Source organism: Glossina fuscipes, unplaced genomic scaffold (genome assembly GCF_014805625.2).
Source record: "Glossina fuscipes isolate IAEA_lab_2018 unplaced genomic scaffold, Yale_Gfus_2 3, whole genome shotgun sequence".
NCBI lineage: Eukaryota > Metazoa > Arthropoda > Insecta > Diptera > Glossinidae > Glossina > Glossina fuscipes.
This window is the reverse complement of record NW_023998417.1, coordinates 3,102,486-3,120,654: the sequence shown is the minus strand read 5'-3', so window position 1 is coordinate 3,120,654 and position 18,169 is coordinate 3,102,486. Positions and strand designations below refer to the sequence as shown.

The window sequence follows — 18,169 nt, the reverse complement described above, 5'->3', positions numbered from 1 at the left end:
TATTCCAACTATAAGCTAAAAAATAAATAAAAAATTATGTACAATTAGCACTAAATAGACATAAAACCTATACACACGTACATACATGAAAATAATAAAAAAAAAAAAAAAAAATTTCATAAATAAAATCAAAAAAAAAAAATTAAAAATTTTTTAAAATTTTTTAAATTTTAAACATCGCCCCTTATACCTTTGCGCTATGGGGGGAAGTGTTTTTTTTTTTTTTTTTTTTTTTTTGGCTTCGCTCTCTCATAAGAACTAGAAATATGGTTACCTTTCGATTTTCTTTGCGAACTTTGCGAAAACAATTTGAACATCCCGCTCTGGTTATTTGCCGCTTTATGCTTTATGCTACGTATATTTGAAATAGAAATAATCGCGCTCTCGGAGCTGACCATTATTTTGCACTATTGCTTTTATTCATTTTTGGACGATATGTGTGTATGAATTTTGAAACATTTTGAAACAAAAAAATTTATTTCTTATCGCAAAAGGCAATGAAAATATTATCCGCAGGGTTGATATCAAGTCATCCGCGAATCAAAATTCAATTAACTTCAAGCTGAGGCTTACTTCAAATACGGTTATTTTTCCGATAACCCTATCGTTTAGGTATTATATTGTCCTAAGATCAGTAGACAACAAAGATCTGTAGACAAACAGTTTCTTGTTCTAGAATATTCGCAATAAATAAATGGATTGAAGTTTATCGTATAACTTTCAGGAGAGACAATAGTTTCACATTTAAACAGTAAACACGTCCCTCTAAATGCCCCCATATATGTTGCAATGTGCAGTAAGCATAAGAAGAAGAGAAAATTTGGATTAAAACAAGGTCTTACTTCTATCCTTGGTTGAAAGAGTTGTCTAAGTCGTGTCTTCTTTTTTAATTTTGTTGTTAAATGCTTTTAAATGACGAGAGAGCCTAGTAAGGACTAATGTTTGCCTTAACATTTTAAAATTTTTGCTAAAGTAAAACTGCAAACGATTTGTTCAAATTTTGATAAGTATTGGGGAGACCAGAGGCGATTATATGAAAAAAAATTAACGTTTTGGCGATTTTGTTTACATTCATTCATTACTACTCCAATCCGTTGTTAGTTTAGGCTGCAAAGGTCAGATAAATTTTAATTAGCATTCTGTTCCTTAGGCTGAGACCATTGAGAGCTCAGAAAGCAAACCTGTCTAGCGGCGGCGTTTCTAATGAATGCAGTTACTACCGGTTATTTTTCTTTTAGTTTTTCGTTCTGTATGGGTTCTGGTAGAGCATCTTTGCGTTGTACTTCTTGCGACCTCAATTTTTTTATTTTCTGTAATGACAACAGTTACCAATTTATATTGCGATAGCTGTATATACGCGGCTGCCAGGAAAGTATTTGTCAGCAATCGTATGGCTATAAACCTGTTAATCAACCTCTGCGTAAACTATTATATGGTTTAACCTAATCGGTCTAGATGCTTCTTAAGAACGAGTTAATTTTAAAGGAAAATACTTGTGATCCGCTTTTAATGCGCAACGGGAATGTAAATGTTCAATAATCATATCCTACAAATGTGTTGTCTGCATAGCAAGTTCCAAATCGAACTGAAGTTGGGACCGTCGTTTTCTACTTTTTCTCAAAAAAAAAAAAAAAAAAAAAAAAAAAAAAAATTTTTTTAAATAATAGTCGGGAAAGATTCAGTCTTATGGTTAATGCACTGTTTAACTCTAACCAAGGGCTAAGGGACGCTAAGTCATACGTAGTTGATTTCGATCGAAATTTCGCAATTATTATTGATTCATTTTGGTGAAATATTCCTATGCTAGTGAACCGAAATTTTTCCTCTTTTTACACGACCCCTACTAAAACCTATCGAAATTTAAATTTATTGAGAAAATATATAAGCAAAGTAGTAAAACTTTTTAACGAACATATTTTTTTTTTTTTTTTTTTTTTTGTATATATATATATATTTTGTTTTTTTTTTTTTCTTTTTTCGATGGTTGATTATGAACCCTTCTAACTTCTGATTGCCTATCTATATTGATTCCATTGGTTAAAAAAAAAATAGTAAAAAATAAAAAATGAAAATAAAACAAAAAAATATATATATATTTTGAATCATGCTTTTATCTACATTGATGTACATCTGTTCAATTTTAATTTGTGTACATCATTTAAATTTATATTTGAGAACATTTTTTTATCAAAACGCTTTTATATACTCAAATACATAAAAATGCAATAAAAAGTTTTTTAAAAATTTTAACTCCTATTAAGCTTAGCTGGGATATATATATATATACATATATATATGAAAAATTTGATTCAATCCGCATAAAATCTTATGATGGTCTTATTACTATTGTTTTCGATAAATTTATTTGAATCTCATGAGAATAAAAATAAAAAAAAATAAAAAAAAAATCACCATCTTTTGGAAGACGCCAAAGAATTTAACATTTCTTTTATATATTTTATGTATAAAAATATAAATATAATATAAAAACAATATACATAATAAATCAAATAAACTTTATTATATATAAAAATAACGAACGTATATTATTATTATAAAACACTACAAGCTATAAAACTTCCTAATTCATTTTTGCCTTATATTAAAATATTGTTTTAACATATACACATTAAATCAACCGTAGAAAAAATATGAAAAAATAAAATATAAATAAATAAATAAATAATAAATCGCAAAAAAAGGCAGAAAAAAAACATTGAAAAGTTTTTTAAAAAATGTTCCAAATCCTAAAAAAAAGGGAAAATTAGCCAAAAACAAAAAAAAAAAGAAAAGAAGAAGACGAAGGAAATGAATAACAACAACAAAATTGTTAAACGAATGAAATATAAAATTACAATATAAATAAATTTTTAAACGAAAAGCAATATCACACACACACATTCAAATCCTAATCAAATAAACAAAATAAGAAAAGTGAAAAGAAATTAAAAATTTTTATACTAGGAACAAGTTTTTATACCCATTACTAGCCGATATCGAAAGGAGAAAAAAAATTTTCAATAAATTCTTATCAAAAAGTAATAAATATTTGCAATCCCGTGTGCAACTCGTCATGCTAAACGGAATACATTTACCATTTGTCTTAATTAAGCACCTTTTCTGGCAATCGTAAACGGACCGACTAGCTAGTTCTTGGATTTAATGTGAAGACTTGAAGAAAGAAAAGATAATCTTACGCTCATTTAGCAATTACATCCTTCCAGACTAGAAAGGGAAAGAGGGAGGGAGAGCCGGATATCTTGCCAACATACTATATGGTACTTCCCTATTAATCAATCAGTTATTGTGTAGGGAGCAAACAATTGCTTGCCGTCATCCAAAATAGTACGATACGCGTAAAGTAAAACACCAAGGACGTCTTCGGTGAAATTTTGATAGTTTTTTTCCATGGGAACCGTTATAACCGATAGAAATTTCCAAGCAAGAACTTCTTTTGTCCTTGACCTTCTCGCGTTTACTTTTTACTCACCAACTGGGTGAGTTGAAATTTCAGTCAATCTACCATAGACTTGCACACATTTGAGATCAAGTTCAGTAACATGCAGACGTCGTTATTATATTCCATTGTAAACATTAGCGACACTGTAAGCGAAGAAAATACATTGATGCTGTAATGGCACATGCGTCTTTCATGATAATCCGGAATATTTGATTGAAATATCGGCTGTAAAGTTGTTTGTCACTAAAATTATTATATATGCAACGTTATTTTTTTAATTTTTATTAACAGAATTTTCGCCTATCTATGACTGTAATATGTAGTTTCATTCAAATGGAAGTTTCTTCAAGGAGATAACATTTCTTTGCATTATAGGCCTTGAATTCGAAGAGTCAATTCCATGGATTTTTTTTTTTTTTTGTTTTAAAAATTGGAAAATACTATAATTAAAAGATTCTTTCATGATTATTTCTCGATATTATTTCAAGTTCAATCCGTATTTCCTCGTCCTTCCCCATTTGTAATGTTTCCAAAAAACGTAGTTTAATTTCAATTGTTAACTATTCCTCTCTGTTATATATGGTTCCTGGCCGTCGCCATGGCAATTATCTTTTTGAATTTAAACTATGTAATATGGTCGGCCATTGTTACTTGTTCATCATCAATTTTTTTGATGATAATTCCGCTAAAAATTTCTGTTAAACGCTTAAAATAAGCAATGATGCGAACAACCTGGTCGGGAATTTAATTAACATCAACATTTTCAGATCTTGTTATATCGGCGCCATGCAATCGTATGCAGTTGTATTTGTACTCGAAGACCTTAATGTGGCAAGTTTTTGAATTCCGTACACAGAACCATCAATTCACATCTACGCCCCATCTAAGTTTAATTAGCTTTTTTAACTTTTACTCTTACAACATACTTTTAATGTTTTGATAATTCCTTGATCGATTCATTTGTGTGCATTCTCCATTGTAAATGGGATGATATGTGCTAGGCAGTGGGTATGGAATATAATTTCCCATAAATTTCATAATTGAAATAAACAAAGAAATATTCTAAAATGAAAACATTTACCTTAATACACATAACATTAAATATAATGATAAGCATAAGAAAAATACGTTAAGTTTTTGTTCGCCAAGTTTAACTCTATTCAATATCAATACACATTGCCCCCTTTTCCTTTAGAATATTGATCCCACAACTCTCAAAATGATATGTTAGTATAACAAAAAAAAAAAAAAAAGAAATAATAAAAGAAATTAATTATAATAACAACAAAAAAAAAGTAGTGATCTTCAAAATTTTATTAAGTATATGTTGTAGTAAATGATAATTAAAAAAAAAAAAAAAAAAAGATTAATTATATTATTATTTCAATTCGTAGTTGAATTTGTTTATTTTCTGCTTTTAATTAGTTTTAAGCTGAAGATATTATGGCCGTATCTAAAGTAGAATTCATAAGACCAACAATATAAAAATAACAATCTTTACTTTATAAAATATATTGAAATTATATTTTTATTATTTTGTTCTTTTTCTTTTTTTTCTTTTTTTCTTATTTGTTTGCTTTTATTTATTAACCCAATTAGGTTTTAAAAAAAAGAAATTAGTAATAATATTTAAATAAATAAGACGAAATTAAAATTATATAATAACAAAAAAAAAAAAAGAAAAACAAAAAAAACAAATTTCATATGGATTTATATATTATGTAATTTCTGAAATTACAATAACTGTTACATTTAATGTAAATTTATAATAAAATCTAAAGCAAATTAAAAAAAGCATATTAAAAACAAGTAAGAAACTTTTATTCGCCTTAAGGTGAACCATAACTATCTACCACCTTAGACAGATTTTTGGGCGTGTCAATCGATAGGCCGATCGATGTTTTCATTTTTCTCTCTCTCTCTCTCTCTCTCTCTCTCTGTCTCTCCCCCTTTTAATAAGTGGCCTTACTGAACGTTTACGTTGAAGCTGAAATCCACATCTGTCATAAAATCGTAGTAAACTTTTCCAATTTCTCCCAAGTTGTTTTAGCTTCTATTACAATGTTGATGGAAAACACATACCCCCTCAATTTTTTGAAGCGTACATTTCTGGGAATTCTTTCGGTGACATGTACAATAAAAGCATATAAAATTGACTTAGGAGATTTGTTCTTTTGTTACAATAATAAGAACAACAAAAAAAAAAAGCCATAACCCCACGACCTTACCTAAACGTACATCGTCTCATATATTTTTCAAGGAAGCAAGAGAAATATTTTTTCTTTAAAGAATGTTAATAATCGTCAAATCCTGAATCACATAAATTCAATCAATATCTCAAAAAATAACTGCGCCTATCTATATATGTAAGTGATTTAAATAGAATGTAAATGCCAGATAAGACTAAAAAAACTGTAGAAGAAAGCAAACATAAATATTGTCCAGAATATGTCACTGCACATATATTAGCAGAAGAGACTAAACTAAAATATAAATTATTAATAAAGTGTTTATCATGTAAAGAAAAGTAAATTTAGTTTTATTATCAATAAAAATTTGTTACAATGATGTCATTATTCTAAAAGTTAAAGTTGTCATCAATTCAAATGGTTGAGAAAAATTGTTTATAGAAAACAATATTTGCAATTTAATCGTCGCCATCTGTGCATTTAAATCACATGATCGTCGGCTTAAAAACTTTCGATTTCATATATTGGGAGTATTTAATAATATTTAATTCAAAATCAATTTTTTTTTTTGGGGGGTTAAAATTAAATGGACTAAGCCAATAAGAAATGGGGCCACTGAAAAAAACTCTGCAAAATCTTACCGGAAGAAGGTTTTACTTCTTTCCAATTTTTGTTTATGTGACTAATTCAAAGTTTTTTTTTTTGTCAATAATTTTTCGTTTTATTTTGATTTTGTTTGTTAATTGGTTTTTTTTTCTTTTTAATTTTTTGTTTCGAATCAGCTGCTTGTAAGTAAATAATTTTGTTTGAAATTTATTTCGTTTTCAATTTACAATTGTTTTCTCTTATAAATGCAACCCTAAACAACAAATACTAATGCAAAGCGTAAACTCGTTTGCTTTCACATTGATAATTATCAAACAATGTTGAATGCTATCATCTACGTGGTCCCAAACCAGCCGAAAGACGAAACCGTAAGCTGGCTTTCAGATACGTGATTTTTTTCATTATTTTTACTTTAGCATAAACGAACGGTATGCATTGTGTCTAGTACATTAGACCGCAAAAGAAACAAGTTCCTAAAAGATCGATAGGAAAATCTACATTTAAGCATGCAAGATAAAAACTCAAGTGCTCAAATTTCACAACTTGGACCCTGACGTATGATTAACTAAGCTTGATAAACGGGTTTCGACTTTTTTTGCTTCTTGTATGCACAAGAGGTGCGAGAAACGTTCTCTGAAAACTGGACATAAGTAAAACAGCTGACGCTTCGCATTGTGATTTGTTGTTTTCAGTTTGGATTTGTTGTTTAGAGTTGCACTTGTAAGAGAGAACCGCTACAAATTGAAAATAAAATAAACCAAATTATTTACTTACAACTTACAGCTTAAGCAAAACAAAAAGTTTTCAAATTTTGAAAGATAAGTAAATTAATTCATTTTTTTTTTTTTTGCTCTTTACTCTAATTGTTTAATTAGTATTCTTAATTTACCAATTCTTATGATCCATTTTGTATTATTAATCTTTCCTACGTCATCATATACTATCGTTATCATTGAAAAAATGCAAAAAAACAGCAAATAATAAAAGATCATTGTTTTACTGATTATAGGTCTTAGGTCAATAGGACTAATCCATTGTTGTTAAATAATCAATTACGTTGAGGAAAATATATATATTATATGGAATAGTTCCTTATATTAAGTTATTTGGCATTAGAAGAACATCAAGACAAGCGCAGAGGAGATCTTATGAGATGTAGACGGGCTCTGCGGGACGCTTTCCATTCTCTTACGTTACCGGAAGATGTGTAAGTAAATGGTTTTATATATTTCAAAATTTTCAATGATTTTATAAATATATGAACATATGAAAGTATGTCATATGAAATTTTATGACTTTGTTATTAATTGTATTATTGTAAACAAACAAGCGTCGAATTTTTCTAGTTTTTATCGGAACAAATTTTGAATAACGAAATTCATACCAAATGGCTTTCAAGGCACGACTTGCAAATGAGAGCTTGTTAACTAAAAAATACATAATCAGTGCTCAGTTTAACACCTGTTCAATTTCGATCCCAATACCGAGTTTGCCCTCTAATGGGTGTCTTTAATTTGTTTATCTAATCGAATGTAAACCTCAATCCTATCAAACTTCATTAATGTCATCGTAGTCACATGAGAAATTCTATTAAATTTTTATTACAACTTTATTTAAAAAATCAATAGCTATTAATAGGAGTAAGTAGCATTTTTATCACTATATATATGAACTTGTTTTATTTTGATTATAAGTTAAAAAAAGCAACAGAAGTTATAATATGGAATCATATTTAATAATGCAATTAAAATATAACCATGCCGTTATCCAGAATAGCAACAAATAAAAATAAAAAGCCAAAGAATATAATTAAAGATCAGAACAAATTATTACAAAGTAAATTCAATTATTGTTCATTGTAGCATAGAATAAGCAAAATTCATTTTTGAAAATATTATGAATCAGAATTTATATACATTCGTAAGATGTTAAACGTATGATGCGTATGATGTAAAAAGAAGGATAATTTAATCCGTAATTAACAAATTCAGAATGGTACATTTTTAATTTCGAAAGTGTCCGTTTCCGAAAAATACAAATGTTTTGAGAGCAAAAATGATAGAAATGCTTGACCCCCCACGACTAAAAATAAAAAATATAATTTCCGTTTACGTCCTCCGGTATAGTCCAATTGTTGAGGATTACCATAAGGATCATAATTGATGGCCCCTGTGGGATTTGTGGGTGCAGATTCATGTAGTACTTTTGTTTTTAATGTGCGTAACTGAAATAAACATCAAACGTTTTTTATGTTTTCTCTGATTATTGTGGGAAAGCATTTGCTTACCAAAAAGAATCCTAATGTTAAACTGCAATAAGTGAGAGCGATATAATACCCAAGACCGTGAAGTATTGTGCTTGTTAACAGGCAGGCCACTATAGTTACAAATTTGTATCCGGCAAAAGCTAATAAATCTAAAGTTTTTAGACTTGTTTTAATATTCACGACATATAAAGTAATGCAGTAAACCACTAATTCGAATATACAATAAGCCAAAGCACTGGAAGCTTGTATACTTAATTTTTCAGGGGAGAAACGGTTTTGTAGACCCAACATAAGACCAGCCACGACGACGTACGTTATAAATGCCATTGTGGGTATATATAAATCGGGTGCATTTATATCGTACCTGGGTTGTACCGGATTTTCTTGATCATATTTTAGCGACCAGTCCTGCGGTTACAAAATTATACAGTTAAAATCTTAAATAGACTATGAGTACTATTGTACATACCTTGTGGGTAAATGGAAAGAAGAGTAAACTTAATTTATGTATGACATAATTATTGTCGACAGCAAAGTAATACTTTAATTTGGCCACAGGTACCCATTTGCTAAACTGATTTTCGACCAGCTGTTTGCCCTGGTCGGCCAAACGCTGTCCATATTGCATAGCCATATCTTGTACGACCGGCTCTTGCAGCATGCTTAACTGCGGAAATTGACCGCTTATCCCTTGCAATCCGGATATTGGAGTGAATTGTGATTCCTCTGGGAAGCCTCCTGGACTCGTAGCTGGATATTGTGGCATTTGAGGCGGCAGTGTCGCTGATGCCGCAGCGTAATTATAGTTCGGATTGGGCATATGCATACCGTTATTAAAATTCCCTGTTATATTTGCTTCTGCGGCGGTATAAACTGATACACTGGGATCCAAAATAGTGGGACCTGTCGTTGATTGCAAATAAGGCGTGGCTTCAGGCGAGGGAGCTGTCGGGCCAACAGCATTAACATCACTTACCCGCTTCAATTTACGCCCTGACCCAGGAACTAAAATTAAATGAAACATTATTAAAACCCTCCTTCTTTCAGTTTTCTGTTTAGAAAGCTAGCAAGCTTAATCACAAATGAAAATATTAACAATGTGAATAAAAGTATCGTTACTTCATGTGGGCAATATTTATTCCAAAGCAACGTGATAAATACATTCAACTAGACAAAGCTCAATAAAACGTTGACGGGATCTTATGATTGCAATGATAGGGATTTTGTCCGGCACAATTAGCAAAACAATGTTTGTGATTTATTATATTGGTTTCCTTCACTTTTTTCCACTTACGATTCCTTACACCAGCATTTGGATTGTAGTTCATATTATGAAAATAATTTTTCTTCCCACTTCTTATAATTTAAACAATATTAATGCAATTTAAATAAAATATATTTGCAAAACCCAATACAAATTTGCTTTAACCACATCACCATTAATATCAGCGAACATCATTATTCAGTGATGTCAATCTCTAACATCGAATAAAAGCGAGTAAACAAACGTTTTTAACCATAAATAAATGAATGATTGCGCCTGAAAAAATTTCTTTGTTATTTATTTTTGACTGACATGTGAATACCGAAATAAATATGCGTTTAGTTTATTTACGTGATTCATAGCAATCTTCAGAAAAAATAGTCATTTTTTTAATACAATTTTTGAGATGTTTTACGCTCATTTTCAGCAAGTAATAGGTTGGAAAAACTTGATACTTTTTAACTTTTACACATATGTAACCATACGTACCATAGTACGTTTTTTTACAACTCTGTTTGTAATTTGCGACTAGCTTAATGATAGCTTAGTTTTAACATCAGAAAGGCTTTAGCTAGTCGTGTGTCATGTCGTGTTTTAGTGTTCGCGTAATAAAAACGAATTGTTAAGTGGATTGTAAAAAAAGATCATCTGTAATTAGCCGGTAATTGAAAATTGAAGTACAAATACCCAATTTTGATTAATTTCGAAGTGTAATTTTTAAAAGTTCAATAAAATTAGCGAAAGAAATTGCGGATTTAATTTATTGTGAAATATTTTTCAATTCATTTGTGCGTAAATTGACATGCTTTAACATGTTATTTCGGCCTTACTATAGTATTTCATCATTTTCATTTTTTTGATATTCGTTTTCATATGCATGCACGTGCATGAGATTTTGCCTACATATGTACTTAAAATTCATGCGCATATATAAAAGAACGCTTAACATTTTCATTGATCAGTTATCTAGAGAACACAATGTCATTTATGCTTATATACATTTCGTAGATGATGCATTAAATCACAGAATATCGCTTTTTATCACTGGGTAAGGCAAAATTTATTAAATAATTCTTTCATTGATTATAAATTGTTTTTCCTAAATTCATATATCATTTTTTTTTTACATAATTTCTCTAATAACACTGAAGCATGTAGACATATTAATGTTATCATTTTATTTGCAACATCTATATATATATAAAGTAGTTATTTAATATGTACATGTTTGATTAGCTGCAGAGTTGGAACGGGATAAGTTTTGGTGCTGTTAACTACGAAACTTTGAAGGTTAATTTTAAAAATGTACATGTTATTATTCCCACACATATTATAAAAGTATTTAGGCCAAACCGAGCACTTTCCTTCCCAGCCTTTTTTTTTTTTTTTAAGAACGTTTAGCAGACGAAGACGAATTTGTTAATTCAGCCTTATTAGATTTGTTTCGTCTTATGTTAATCTTATACACATAGAGGGGCTTATGCGGGGGGCATAACATGGTGTAGGTCTGAAAATTGTATAGACGTGTACGCATACCAAATAACAAAGTCATTTTTTGTACATATAACAATGTCGATCTTATCATTTATGCATTACAAAATTTTCCTTAGAACTTTTTATAGAAATAATTTTCATATCATCTTCTTACCTAAACATTAACAACATCTTTAAAGGTTTCATTGAACTTTTTCTATTACTGTGTTGTCTGACTGGTGATCAATAAATTCTTAATTGATACGAAAAATTTAAACATGTTACTAATTATAACAAATTTTGCTGATAATCAGTAAAGTACGGGAAGGTGAGGTGATATATAGGCAGATTCATATGAAATCTAAAGCAAATAAATTTTGTAATAAATAACATAAGCCAAGTAAAGATTAATGGAAAAGAAATCATTGTGTATAGCAGCAGATAGACAGTTATCATCTTATAAATAATTAATAGGTCAAAAAAGGTTAAACACAAAACTGATATGTGATTAATAATTTCATCGAATAGGACTTGTGAAATGTAATTCACAGGGAATATTATGAGCTTTTGAAAAGAAATTCATTTATTTGCAGTTAAGTGATTAAACTGAACACAATACTCTTTGTTTGCAAATTTAAAACAATTATTCTAAATATATATAAATAATAATGGCTAGTAAGCGAATTGGTGAGTTGAGTGTAAAAAGCATAAAAAAAAGACATTTTTTTTTTTTAATTAGTGCATTCCTTTAGCCCTTCTCAGTGTTTCGGATAAGACCGGTTTAATAGATTTGGGTAAAAGTTTAGCCGCTTTAGGATTTCAGTTAGTGGCTAGTGGCGGTACAGCTACTGCCTTGCGTAATGCCGGCCTTAACGTTAAAGATGTCGCTGATATTACGGGAGCTCCTGAAATGTTGGGCGGTCGTGTAAAGACTTTGCATCCGGCCGTTCATGGTGGAATATTGGCTCGCACTACCCCCAGTGATGTTGCTGATATGAAAAAACAAAATTTTGATTATATAAGTGTAGTCGTATGCAATCTCTATCCGTTTGTTAATACCGTTTCTAAGCCAGATGTAACCGTGGCTGCTGCTGTAGAAAATATCGATATTGGCGGTGTTACTCTGTTAAGGGCCGCTGCTAAGAATCACGATCGTGTTACTGTTGTTTGTGAAGCTAATGATTATACGAAGGTTTTAACCGAAATTAAACAGCATGGTGATACGACTTTAGAGACTCGTAAAATTTTAGCATTGAAGGCTTTCACTCACACTGCTTCTTACGATGACGCCATTTCGGATTATTTCCGTAAACAGTACTCGGGAGGTATATCACAAATTAATTTACGTTATGGTATGAATCCTCATCAAAAGCCTGCACAAATCTTTACCCAATTGGAGAAATTGCCATTGACTGTTGTCAATGCTGCTCCAGGTTTTATTAATCTCTGCGATGCGTTAAACGGTTGGCAATTGGTTAAGGAATTAAAGAAAGCTTTAGGTCTACCTGCCGCTACTAGTTTTAAACACGTTTCACCAGCCGGTGCTGCTGTCGCTACACCACTAAGCAAAGAACAAGCCAAACTGTGCATGGTTGATGATTTATATAGCAGCTTAACACCGATCGCTACTGCTTATGCTAGAGCCCGCGGTGCTGATCGCATGTCTTCATTTGGCGATTTTGTTGCCTTGTCGGACGTATGTGACGTAGTTACAGCAAAAATTATTTCTCGTGAGGTTTCCGATGGCATTATAGCACCTGGCTATTCGCCAGATGCTTTAGAAATCCTTAAGAAAAAGAAAAACGGTGGATATTGCATTTTGCAAATGGATCCGAATTATGAACCGTCCGCTTTAGAGCGTAAAACGATTTTCGGTTTGACTTTAGAACAAAAACATAATGATGCTGTAATTGACGCCGCACTTTTCTCGAATGTGGTAACAAAAAATAAAAAATTACCCGAGTCTGCGGTACGCGATCTAATTGTGGCCACTATCGCTTTGAAATACACGCAAAGTAATTCGGTTTGTTACGCTCGCGATGGCCAAGTAATTGGTATCGGTGCCGGTCAACAATCACGTATCCATTGCACGCGGTTGGCTGGCGAGAAGGCGGATAATTGGTGGTTGAGACAACATCCCCGCGTGGCCGGAATGAAATTTAAGGCCGGTGTTAAGCGCGCCGAAATCTCAAATGGTATCGATAATTTTGTTAACGGTACCGTTGGCAAAGATATGCCTTTTAGTCAATTCGAAGCGATGTTTGACGAAGTGCCAGCTCAGTTCACTATGGCTGAGAAGGTAGCGTGGTTGAAGCAACTGAACGGTGTTGCTTTAGGTTCGGATGCGTTCTTTCCCTTCCGCGACAATATCGATCGTGCTCGCTTGGTAGGTTATTTTCAAAAACTATTATACTTGAACGAACTGTTGCTTATATTGTTTTTCTTTTTTGCGAACCGCAGAGTGGAGTGTCTTTTATTGGCAGCCCAGCTGGATCGACCAATGACGCTGGGGTTATAGCTGCTTGCGATGAACACGGAATTATTATGGCTCATACTAATTTACGTTTATTCCATCATTAAAAAAAACATGGTATAGATAGTTTAAGCGCATTTTTCAACGATCAAAATTATTGCATTTAAATGAATTTTAATAAAGTCTTTTTTTTAAAACTATCGTTTACAGTCTTTGCATAATATATCATGGGAAGTCAATGAAAAAACGGATATGTGCTTCAAACTGGAAATTCTTGTTTTTTTTTTAAATTTTTAAAAAAAATTTTTTTTTCATCTCTTTTAAGCTATCGCATCTGAGTTCAGTTGTAATTAAATTTTTTTCACGTTTTAAGTTCTCTTGTGCTTGAAAGATTGTTCAACTTTTTTATTACACATTCGACAATTATATATTAAGAAATATATCGTGGGAATCGTTTATTGATGACATTTCTCTTAAGTTATCTTCTTAATTATAAACTAATTTATAGTCAATGTATAGCGCTACAGTCTACAGTAGTCTTGCAAAAAAAAGAAAGTAAACGAATTTTCGCTTAATCATAGTCTGCGTGGTAAACATGGATTAAGTTAATTGATTTAAAAATTAATATAAGTATTATAGTGGCTTGCAGTTCAAATGGCGGATTACTTTGGATTGAATTGAACTGGCAGCGTGGATCACAACAGTAACAATATAAAGATAACAGATGAACAGAGACGTGCGCGGAGTATTGCTGAAGATAATGAGACAAACGGTTTTCTCACTTAAACAGATTTTTAATGAATTTCCTGATATTCCTAACATTAATGCGTAAGTCAAGGTCTTACGTAAAGTCTGCTATTCTTGACAACTTCTATCCTGATAGTTATAAAGGAGTTTGATTTTCTATACCCGGTCGGACTAGCTTTTGCTAAAATTCAAATTGATAGGCGAAGCGAATGTTTCGACGGTCCTCTTTTAAAAGATTAGTTCAGAACTGTGCCTTTCATTTGTTTCAAATTTGCATAGTTTTGTAGTTGGTAGCTGAACGTCAATTTTTTAAATCATATCGGTTTGTCTAAAGTGTAATAACTTCTGAAACTCTAATATCGATTTGAAATATTGTCAATTTTGTAAATGTTCAGTAGAGCTGTCCAAAAATTAAATATAAAAATTCCCAAGATCAGCAAACTGATTCACCTTTAACACAGTAGATTCCCAAGATCACCAAGCTGATTCGCCTTTAACACAATAGGTTATTTTTTTATAAAATTCTTCCCAAAGCAATTATCTCTCTTCTCTTATTTATTTTCATCCTATTGCATAATATCGATGAAAGAGTGTAGTAGGGAATAAGCGATTGGACTTTGTCCCCCCATTGCCATGGCGCACATTGGGATTCCGGTAAATTTTCTCTCCTCTAAGAACCTAAGAGCTAAGATTCTAGAAGTTCTTCTTGAGAAGTTCTTGTTTTTCACAACTTATTCTTCTTCTATCGTCATAGAAGAACTAAGTAGAAAAGAAATGGAGTCTGGGGTTATAAAAACCATTCAGTTTTTCCCTCCTTAATGCCAGAATATTCGTTCATTTTTATTGATTTATTTTTTTTTAATGAAAAAGCTTAAGATCAGTTTTAAATAATATTTTATTTCGAATATAGCTAAATAATCTAAATAATTAGTAAAAAATATTTTATGACCATTTCTTGGGGAATATTTATTTATAACTTAAAAAATAAAATTCGTATTAAATATCATTTAATAAAATATAAAATGATTGTGTGTAAAATAATTGCAACAATAAAATTCCATATTAATTAAACTTAAATTTTAATTAAAAAAGACAAAATAAAAATAATTATAATAAATGCATTAATAAAATGTGCAAATTTTTTTCTCCTAAACCTAACAGCAGATATTTAAAAAATATTTCGCTTAATTTCTAAAAAAAAAAAATTTGTTTTTTATTTATATAAAATGCAAAAAAAAAAAAAAAAAAAAAAAAAAATTAACGAAAAATTAAAAGCCTATTATATTTAGTATGATATGTTAAATATTGCAGCATTATATTTTGTTTTTTTAAATCTAGAGAAAAGGGGGCTAACTTTGTCATAGAGAAACTTTTCAACTTTTAATCTTTAAAGACCTTTTTCGGTTTCTTACCAAAGACAGTGCGACAATTACATACGAATATTACAAAGGTAGCAGCGAATAAAATAACCGAAGCCGAAAGTAAGGCAATAGTTGTGGTCTCGTTATACGCGTCCGTAGGATCGAGTATATGATTTTGTGGCAATAGTTGATAGTCGACTAGCACTTGAGTACCATTGGGCGGTGGACAAGGTTGTTGAACTATAATCTCTTGATGTTGCACCTGAGTATTAGTTATTAAAAAAGCAAATATTTTAAATGGTTTTTTTTTATCAGAGAAAATCTCTGGCAAAATTATAAATTCACCTGTTTATTACGACATAATTGCAAACCAGCTGAGTTGGCTAAAGTTTCCGCATTGTATTCATCTTGTACTAAAACGGGTAGCAACCATTTTTCGGGTGATATCAGCTGAGACCAAGACCATATCTTTGAAAGATTTTGTGGATGCACTGTATAACCACCTACAGCCGTTAAGCCCAACATTATTAAAATGTTAAAAATCGATGACGATGTTTTACAAGGCATTAAATGGGCGCAGAATAAAGCCAACGTTTGTATAACCGTTAGATATAAAAGCATGTAACCTATAGATAGAGTTAATAATAATGTTTTTTTTTTGAAATTTTCTTGATTGTAAATGGAATTTTTTTTTTTTACCTATATACAGATATATGCTAATGTCATTAGTGTACGAATACAAACCGGCCATACTGTGGGCGGGTAACAGGTAAGACAACCATATACAAAGGCTGGGAAATAAACCCAACAAAGACTGAAAACATGTTTAGTTTAATTTTATTGATTTTCCGATTTTTTTTGTTGTTTTTGTTTTTTTGATCTAATATCAATATCTCACCTGAATTATAATATATAGAGCTCGGCTATAGAGACCCAAACGTATATCTCTTTCGGCATGCCGTCGATCCTCTTGAGTGTCACGTATGGTTAACATTATTAAAGGCCAATACGTTAAAGCCATTACACAGTGATGATAACCCAAACGATCATTGAAATTTAATTGAGGATCGGAGGCGGGTACATCCCAGAATATGCACCCAATACATAGGGAAAGAACAGCTGCTGCTATCAGCTTACTAATCCACGTTAATAGAGAACCGGGCTGTTTATAACCCATAAAACGTTTAACAAGCGCCTTCAGTTGACCAAAAAAGCCAGCCTTTCGTATAAAGTTCGGTAATGCAGCGGGTGGAGCAGCCAAAGGCGGCTCAGAATTGATTTGATCCCACGAGTTAGCTAAAAATTCAATCCGTGCCGACGACTCTAACATGGCAGCCGCTGATAAATCATCCAGTGTTACCAAATCCACTAGGAATACAATTTTTTAAAATAATATGAGAAATTCACGACGACTTTATAACCTTTCACTTACAATAATAATCAGCGGGATTTTTAAAGGGCGGGCAGGGATAGCCCAATTCTCCCATGTGTCGCGGTAGATCGGAACGACTGCCAGAAAATACAGTACGACCGCCGGATAGTAGCAAAACTCCAGAACACATTGACAATATTTCAAATGTGGGAGGCTGTAAAGTCATAATCACTATACGACCGCCACTGCACCATTGACGTAGATATTCCACCAAAAAAAATGTATCAAAAATATCCATATTACTGGTTACTTGATCTAAGATCAGTATGGACGATTGAGACAATAGCTGACAAGCAACATTAAGACGTTGCTTTTCCGAATGCGTTAGAGAAGAAACATTTGAAGCGCGTACAGTGGTTAAGCCCAAATCTTCTATTAGTATATCCATCTAAAAAAAGGAAGAAGAGAAAGATGTTCAAATGGAAGTTTTTTTTTTCCAACTTTTGCAAGAAATTTACTCTTTCTCTAAGATCGCTGCGATCTAGTGGGCCTCTTAAGGCAGCGTGAAAATTCAAGGTACACTGTACACTCATTCTGGGATCCAATGAGGAAGAATTTAGCGCGGGCACATAACTGCATAATTCCCTTAAATCTCTACGACTAATCTGTTGACCGTTAATAAGTATTTCACCAGACATACGTTCGTTTAAGCCAGTCAAACATTCTGTTAGAGCAGTACCTTCTCGTTGTGAAGTGGCCATAATAGCGAATAAATCTCCTCCTTTCGATTGCAAAGATACGCCTCTAAGACAGGGATTTACATCGAGGCAATGTACCTGTATGTTAGGGTAAACTAAACCAATATTCGATTGTTTTCTATGACTAACGCCATATGTGGATATGTGCCCGTTCGCCGTTGGTTGATCAGGATGATGTCTATCGCGTCGTAAAGTACCGT

At 31.6% G+C, this 18,169-nt stretch overlaps 3 protein-coding genes and 1 long non-coding RNA gene across 7 annotated transcripts in view; 2 read left to right on the top strand and 2 right to left on the bottom strand.

Annotated features, from left to right (window-relative positions):
- Positions 1-8,143: 8,143 nt before the first annotated feature.
- On the bottom strand, positions 8,144-10,003 carry LOC119634751 (protein YIF1B-B). Its single transcript, XM_038029103.1, has 4 exons — positions 9,816-10,003; positions 8,991-9,526; positions 8,543-8,929; positions 8,144-8,479 (listed from the first exon to the last, which is right to left on the bottom strand). The coding sequence occupies exons 1-4, from the start codon at positions 9,847-9,849 to the stop codon at positions 8,243-8,245; spliced, it is 1,194 nt and encodes a 397-aa protein (XP_037885031.1). The 5' UTR covers positions 9,850-10,003; the 3' UTR covers positions 8,144-8,242.
- Positions 10,004-10,323: 320 nt separating this feature from the next.
- On the top strand, positions 10,324-14,221 carry LOC119634749 (bifunctional purine biosynthesis protein ATIC). Of its 4 annotated transcripts, none has more exons than XM_038029097.1 (4): positions 10,324-10,446; positions 11,852-11,945; positions 12,011-13,644; positions 13,719-13,933. In XM_038029097.1, exons 2-4 carry the CDS (start codon positions 11,927-11,929, stop codon positions 13,836-13,838), a joined length of 1,773 nt encoding a protein of 590 aa, XP_037885025.1. In that variant the 5' UTR covers positions 10,324-10,446; positions 11,852-11,926; the 3' UTR covers positions 13,839-13,933. The 4 variants fall into 4 exon arrangements, with proteins under 4 accessions (XP_037885025.1, XP_037885028.1, XP_037885027.1 ...); XM_038029100.1 differs by having other exon boundaries at positions 10,324-10,462; XM_038029099.1 differs by lacking the exon at positions 10,324-10,446 and adding an exon at positions 10,476-10,573.
- LOC119634756 overlaps positions 10,583-18,169 on the top strand; it is a 28,383-nt gene continuing 20,796 nt past the window's right edge. Inside the window, exon 1 of the long non-coding RNA XR_005246978.1 lies at positions 10,583-10,833. This is a non-coding gene — a long non-coding RNA (uncharacterized LOC119634756). The remainder of the gene's footprint in view (positions 10,834-18,169) is intronic.
- Positions 15,739-18,169, bottom strand: part of LOC119634745 (ATP-binding cassette sub-family G member 8) — a 39,711-nt gene continuing 37,280 nt past the window's right edge. Inside the window, 7 exon segments of the mRNA XM_038029091.1 lie at positions 15,739-16,101; positions 16,185-16,465; positions 16,539-16,653; positions 16,738-17,207; positions 17,272-17,659; positions 17,730-18,121; positions 18,124-18,169. The exon segment at positions 18,124-18,169 is cut by the window's right edge and continues 274 nt beyond it. Coding sequence (XP_037885019.1) covers positions 15,859-16,101; positions 16,185-16,465; positions 16,539-16,653; positions 16,738-17,207; positions 17,272-17,659; positions 17,730-18,121; positions 18,124-18,169 — 1,935 coding nt within the window. The 3' untranslated portion in view covers positions 15,739-15,858.